General features: G+C 38.3%; 1 protein-coding gene across 1 annotated transcript; it reads right to left on the minus strand.

Moving 5' to 3' along the window:
* Positions 1-1,072: 1,072 nt before the first annotated feature.
* On the minus strand, positions 1,073-5,337 carry LOC141909027 (dapdiamide synthesis protein DdaC-like). Its single transcript, XM_074799357.1, has 5 exons — positions 5,294-5,337; positions 3,641-4,127; positions 2,845-3,021; positions 2,369-2,501; positions 1,073-1,965 (listed from the first exon to the last, which is right to left on the minus strand). The coding sequence occupies exons 1-5, from the start codon at positions 5,329-5,331 to the stop codon at positions 1,664-1,666; spliced, it is 1,137 nt and encodes a 378-aa protein (XP_074655458.1). The 5' UTR covers positions 5,332-5,337; the 3' UTR covers positions 1,073-1,663.
* Between the last annotated feature and the right edge of the window lie 2,704 nt (positions 5,338-8,041).

The following is an 8,041-nucleotide window of genomic DNA, read 5'->3' on the forward strand; positions in this document are numbered from 1 at the left end:
ACTAAAACGAAATCAATACGTGAATAAAAAATAACTGGATAAATCATACTGTATTCAACCCAATAATACATAATTTACCGAGCAGATGTTGCCGTACGCGCAGCTTTTTTATGGGAGTCTTTTCATGCCTTCGGTAAGAAACACGAATCTACGAAAACGGCGTCTTCTGAGTGATGTTTATACGATTTGCATCCTGCAAACATATCGAACAACTAATAATATTACACGCAAGCTGATTTTGCGAAACAGTGTTTCAGTAAACATGTTTCTTTTTCTACGGAAGGGCACAGCGGCCATTCGACTTTTTAGATCGAAATCGAAACAAAATCGAGGTATCGAAAATAAGAATACGGAATGATAATAATAATCATGATAATGATAGTAATATCGATTATGATTATGATAATAATAATAACAACGTTACTCTAAATGACGAGTTATTAGCGAGTTAGTCAGTGCAACTCGAGATAAAAAGTCGAAATTTCGAGATACTAAGACAAAATTCCTGACTTTTTAAGTCGAAATTGTGGATTTAATATGGATTTACCAATATAGCGCGCACGTGTTAAAAAAAGGAAACGACATTTCGATCTATCAGTCGAAATTTCGAGTTAATTTAGTCGAAAATTCGGTTAAATAGTAAAAATTTCGACTTCGAAATGAATTCATATGGCCGTAAACTACCACTAGAAGAATATCATTTCGTGTTGTGTGCGTTGGGCACACCTATGGTGGCTGATTCGGGCCACACCAAAAGATTTTTACGGGTAGACAGACGCGCGTGAGAAAAACTTTTACATCGGCCCATTTTGAATTCTCGCGCGAAAAAAAAAAACAAAATGTTTTGAGGAAAAAAATGGGCCATTGTAAAGATTTTTTATCGAGCCCCTAGCCATATAGAGGATTATCAATGTAATTATTATTAATACTATCATCATATTTTTGAAATTTGCTGTAATTTTTGTGATATTTTTGTGCTCTGTGCAATGTCATCATAACTTGTGGAGTAATCAAACTAAACTGTAACTGAAACTGAGAAACAGCCGGCTCAGCCACGAAACAATAACTCATCTTTACATATCAGTTTCTTCTGTAATAAACGATAATGTTTATTTCTGCGTATCATTATTTTATTTTGCTGTATGTCATTAAATCAGATCATGTATAGAAATATACGCAATTCATCAATTAACATCGAGGTCATTTTTCAAGAAGAAAGTGTATATATGGATATAATATGATAGGCTTGAATTGAAATTGCTCTTCATACGTACAAGTCAATTTAAATCGAAGCATCCGTAATCGGAAACACGACCGTCAGACAGACAAGACAATATTTCATTATACTCGTACCAGCAATATGCAATGGTTTATCGATTAACGTCGAGGCATTTACAGTAGTAAAATAAATATTCGCAGCTTAAGTAAAAAATACATGTTGATGAATGAATGTACGCATATTGAATACGAAAAGCTTCAATGGAGAAATTGCTATTTGTATATAGATTTGGAGCGAGCGTCCGTACCCAGAGAAACGACTGTCAGATACACAAGGCTATATTTCTGATATACCGATTGACCGCACGGAATTTCAATACACGTTATCGTGCTTGAATAACACTTAACACGTTATATACAAGGCTTTCATTTGGAACACTGGTATTCAATAGAAATTGGCTATCGAAACGAGCAACTTTCGATCACCTCTGAAACTTAATCTCGAATGTTGGATGAGCATGTTGTCGAAGATCAACACGTCGCTTTTATCGAGCCTCAAACCAACCGTGTTTTTCCAGGTAACCTCTCGCACTTGTTGCAGTACATCCGGTTCGATATCGCTGCCGTCTCCGTAGTACGTGTGAAACGGATATCTGTCGTCTGGCAAATCTTTATCGCAAAAGTCCGGGTGTGCCTTGAAGTACGAGGCATTCTGAGAGTGGCATTGATTGAACCAGAGCATTTCACCTACAAAATCGAAATTTATTGATAAGGCGATTGCTGATAAGAACCATGAACTACATATCAGTTGTTATAACATGGTTTTGACACGAGAAATATCATTAGCAATAGGATTGTCTATTAGATAATACGATAATAATCTAGGAGTCTGAAAACTGGAATCTGAAAACCAGAAGCACTTAACAAGTCTCAACATTATTGTGTATGACTAATGAAACACAAAATTGCTCTATGAAACAGCCCCTGGTTCAATTTCCAGTTGTGTGTTATGATTTGACTTTAACTTTTATCTTTTACTCGAGTTGAGTATGACCATGGACTCGAAAACGAAAACGTTTTAGAGTCCATGATATAACTCTTAAACATGCAAAGGGATATGTAAGTGGGGCCACGCTCGGGAGGACGTTACCAGTTATGTAATGCGGTGCAAAGGCTGAAAGAGTTTTCCAAAAGCAAAGCGAGCCATCCTCGTTCCATTTGAAATATTGTCCAGATTCACTCAAAATACGTTCAGCCTCGTCTTTGTTATCGCACATCAGAGACTGAAATGAATGTGAATAGATTGATCAGTTGTGCAGCTGTGGTCGGTCATTCCAAATTTGGTTTAAGCAATGACGTATAAACAAGATTATACGTTCATGGTTTAAGTTAAACATCAGAATAAAAAAAGATAGGTATCATGGCCTAACAATGAAAATTCAACTGTCACTATGTCAACCACCCAGTCTAAATCTATAACCAAGTGAAGAAATCTAAAAAAACCGATTTGACCAAGTCTATTGATCGAGGTGATTCGACAAATGATTGTATTTTCTCATTCAAATTTTGTACTCAGAAAGTTTATTATCCACTTATATTAATTCGTGCTATTTTCTATGCATTTACCTCTTGCCACGAGGTGTAATCATTGGCTTTGGCATCGGGTAAATATCGGTGGTAGCAAATACCCAAACGATGAAACTTGTCGACGACATTCGGATCTAGGTCTCTCAGAATGTCCCTAACATCCGTCAAACCACTTTCTCCGCCCTCTGTCGCCGGTATATCACAAAATACCACAAACTGTTGGATGAAATATAGGGATAGAAAGATTCAAAATAACTCGCCCAAATATCTTACGACAACGACTATCAGGATCCAGTTCCACAATTGAGAGAGTTGAATTAGTTCATTATCAATGAGTTAACCCGGCGTCAACTTAAGTCAAAACTGTGGAACTGGGTCGTGATTCACAGTGAAATGTTGTCCAGTATAAATCGGCTATATATCTAATTCTTAATTTTTTTTTCATTTCGAAATTTATGCGGCAGGTACGTCCTTATTAATCCATAGCCGCGGTCACACGAGCTGCGTTTGGGCTGATGCCGAATTTCGCCCGGAACAGCTGTTCAGACGAGTGCCAAATGGGCCCGGACCAAATTTTTGGCTGACCAAAAACGTAATTTTAGCACAGGTTAATTATTGCATGCGAATTGCAACTGGTTCCGGGAGTGACTCACTTCGATTTGTATATGTATCGAGTGAGTGATTTACGTGTGAATGCGCCCCCCAATCAGGCAAGGGCCGTATTTGACTCGGGCCTGATCCGCACTAATTCGGCCCGGGTCAAATCGTCTCCGTGTGACCACGGCTTTTAATTTGCGTACTCGATCGATGTCTATCGCATGGATTTGTATCTTACCAGATGGGGCCAGTATGGAAGATACGCCATTTCGTTGTGAGGTTCGATCGTGAATATCGGTGGCTCTCGGCTCGCCGTCGATACCGATTGTGCCACCAAATCCCGTACGCCGCTGCCTCCAACGTAGTTCATAGCTTTCAAACCTCCGTCGTGTACGAATCCGGAGAATTCGTCACCGGTTTTTAGCGGCAGGTTTTTCAGAAGGACGGCGCCGAACTTGTGGATGCTATGTTGCAGCGACGCGAAGAAACATTTCGCAAACGCCGAGGCATTTTCGTTAGAGCTGACAAACTCGCAATCGATAGTCATCGGAAAATCGTTCCTAGCTTCGGCGAGAACTTTCGGAAAATCTTTGCCATCCGAACCGGGAAGATGCGCTCTTCCGGCGAGCTGGGCGACGAGCCGTTGGCCGTGATGATTCCTTTGTAAGGCACAGGTAGTGAGAATTCGTTTCGTCGCAGAAAACATTCTGATCGATAGCCTGATCCTAAAATGAGAATATTCACTGACAGATGACTGATTTGTCTCGTTATCTCAGAAGATATGATTATGGTTATGGTCGAGAAACAACCAATGCACGTTTACATAACGATAATACTGGAATAAACTGGATGATTTTGATACATTTCCGTTTCAGGTTTTTCAGGTTACGCACTTGAGGTTTGATTACCTTTGTAATCGATCCATGGATTTCACTCATATATCTTTATGTCAAACCCAGCGTAAACCAGTTTGAAATATCTTGTTTACTGGCAGTGGATATAGTTGGTTCTATTTATAGTCGAAACCTTGGCACATGATTTTCGTATTCGAGTTCGACTTACTTTCTATCTCATGATATCGAAGGTGATAAGTCGATTCTGAGAACACTGTTTCGATCTCTTTCTATGACTTTCAGGCAAAGTTTATTTTCTTACGTATTTTTGAATCAATCTTATTTTCACCCAATGCACGTTTTACTGAGAGTGAGTTTAATTGGTTCGTAGAACTCTTGCGGCCAATATTGTACACTCACGACTTAGTCAGTTCCATATCTAACGATTGAAGGCCACTTCGGAGAGAAGTTATACGACTGTGCAACTAGGATGCAACTGTTGAAATAAGTTACATTGTGTACGTAGTAGATTATGCCATTGTAAGCATCCACTGCTCAGCTAATAAGCGATTTCAAATTATTTGATGGCAAAAATGTGTATGGCCAATTATTACATTTAGATTCTTCGCACGAGTGGTATTCGTTAACCTTTCATTTTTGGAAGTTATTGACTTCTTCTTTATTTCGGCCGGGAAGAAATTGAATATGTCCAACTAATAATTGGCAGCGAATTTGCGTAGTAATTAGTTTGCTTGCTACTGAGTTCCCGTGGCGTGCTAATTGCTCGCCGATGCTGAAAAAGACTCAGAAATGAGACCACGCAGGGTTGGTGGAGAAAGCGCTTCATTACGTTTGGTGAATCTGTGCATTCTGTTCTCGAGCCTCGGGGATGGCAAGCGTTCCTACTTTACTATTGCGACAACACCGGCAACATTTGTCTGCCAATTTCATAATAGATTACATGCAGAAAACGCTGTTATCCGCTGGATGTTCGTAGGTAAATACTAGCCATATGTTCGTGACAAAACAAAGCGCACGCGCCTTTCGATATTACATACCTTATCACGGGAATGACAATCGTAACCTTCAATTTCATATTTCGACATTTCAAACTCAACTCTCGCATACGCGGAATTATCTTATCTTTGTTTATGCTTATGTTCGGAGATTAGTTTTTCGATTACTTTGGCAATAAAGAGAATAGCTCTGAATAAGGGCGCGTTATTGAAATACCTCCCAGACGATTTACGCCTAAAAAGCTTCACAGGATCGAACGAACGCTCGTGAAAAGCTGCTTTTATTTTCACAAACTGTTTGGGGAACGTTTTTCGCTGATTACGGCTATTACGGGCGCAAAACGATTAATTTTCATTGATTTGTTGGTAGCTTTCATTCACCGATTGTAACAAGACCCCTAATTAGATTCTCGGGGCTATAGGAAGACGATTTACTGTCGGCGTTTCGGCTAATCATAGGACCGGGAATCGACTTTTTATGCGGAGTAATTCAAGCATTTTAAACAACCGTGGCGAAAGGTTCTTTAATGAGGATGGTGACCGCAGGCATCTCAACAGGAGCGCAGCAGTTCGAGAAATCCTGTTTTCATATCAATGCAACCCGTTTTTGCGAAATCTTGCTTCGCTTTTCATACGCGCTCGCAGATTTGTGAGATTCTTCGCAGGGTCCTGTCTCGGCCCTAACTGACAGATGCCACGGTATTGTAACCGTCGAATAAACACATCATGAAAAACTCGACAAAGACCGAGCTTTCGCCACCACAGCGATAAGTATCCGTCGATAAAAAGCCAATTGAAACTTGATTAAGCGGCACTGTTGGTGATCTGTCTTGAGCACTCCTTCACGATTTTCGACGAGGAGCTAATTTCTAGGATTCCCGCTGTCCTGAGAATTACTGGGTCACCAGCGTTTTTTTGCAATATGACTATTTGGGCTATGAAAAAGAAAACGCGAAAACTTTTGATAATTCTATATACGTTAATTAACCGATGAAGTCCTGGCGTAAACAAGATAAGACTACCTTGGACGGTTTTTCTTGAAATCTTAAAATATGGATTGACCGGTTGCGGTTCATTCAAGCAATTTTCCGACCAGCCGAACCGGCAAGCGACTGATCGGGGTTAATTTTGTTGTACATCGTATTCAGATCCTGATTTTGAATATATGGTAGTCAGAAATTGTTTGGCTCGGGGTTCATAATGTCCATACTGAGAGCATTACAGTAAATACAACGGCACATAATGATGAATAGTAAAGATATGGCTTTCCCGAGTTGACTATCGTGAGTATATGTCTATCTTGAAAGATATGTTAATGTATGTATACATAAACTAACAATACAGTAATTTTTCAGTTTCTTTTTAACAACAATCTATTTATTCTATTGTATTTCACAATGCGCAGTTATAATAAAATTATAACATATTTGAGCTTCATTTTGAGTATAGAAGAGTGAAACGTTTAAAATTGTGTAGTTTTAAAAGATTCCTTTATCAACGTATATTTCACCAGAGGCCTGCGATTTTTACCGTGTAATTCATCTCGGATTGAATATTGTGTTGGCCTTATACGATATGGCTTTCGACTCGTTCTTATTCTTACTCAAAATGTTCCCACATTTTTATGCACGGAAATAAACTTCACAATAGTCATTCGTGGCCATCGTTCGTCATTATGGCCATAATGCTCTTAAATCTGGGAGATTATTAATATTTTCCGCTCCACCACTATAGTCCAACATATCCGGTCACATTTTGTTCCCTCATTCTTCGGGGAAGATTGACAGGAAACTGCCTTGAAAGCGTCGAGAGGCTTACGCGACTGACTCGAGGAAAGCTTCCATAAAAAAGCCAGCGACTCTACGGGATTATTTCATTCGAAAGCAAACACGCAGAAAGTTTCCGTCGGCTGATCGCCTCATTGATCTCTCTAAGATGCTTCGAGAGAGTTTTAACGGGCTTATCATCTAGACGAACACCAAGCGTTCAACGCGCTTTTTCAATCTGACGTGGGTGGAGCGTATGAAACAATACACCGATTTTGACCAGACATTAGCTATACCGGGGATGCACAGTATATATCACCTCCCTGGATGTACATAAGACATGGGAGACCTTTAAGTGAAAACGATGCGTTACACAAATTTTGCATATCCATTACGCAATCACACAATGTTGACTGTAAATACGAATACATACATATCTAATCAAAGTTATGGTCTGTCTCGGCGTGCATACGAGAGATTCGACGACTATCGCTTGTTTTTTTGACTCCATAAAAACCGTTATATATATATATATATATATATATATATATATATATATATATATATATATATATATATATATATATATATATATATATATATATATATATATATATATATATATATATATATATATATATATATATATATATATATATATATATATATATATATATATATATATATATATATATATATATATATATATATATATATATATATATATATATATATATACATTGATACCTTGTATGCGTTATATAAGGGATTCTGTGAGAGTAGATGTGCACTACGTCATCAATATTTGTGTATCAACGTAATAAAAACAGTTAGGCGTTCACTTTGTTAATAGATGTATTGCATAACTCTTATTTTGTTTTTGATAAATCTTAATAATCTTTGAGAGGATGTGCACTACAACATCAATGGACTGGGCGAACTTCGGTTATCGGAGTTAGTCGACCATAGTCTAACTAAATGAAACCGAATATCAGTTAGTTTGAACTATGGCCCGGAAATGGTC

This window comes from Tubulanus polymorphus, chromosome 1 (assembly GCF_964204645.1).
Source record: "Tubulanus polymorphus chromosome 1, tnTubPoly1.2, whole genome shotgun sequence".
Classification (NCBI taxonomy): domain Eukaryota; kingdom Metazoa; phylum Nemertea; class Palaeonemertea; order Tubulaniformes; family Tubulanidae; genus Tubulanus; species Tubulanus polymorphus.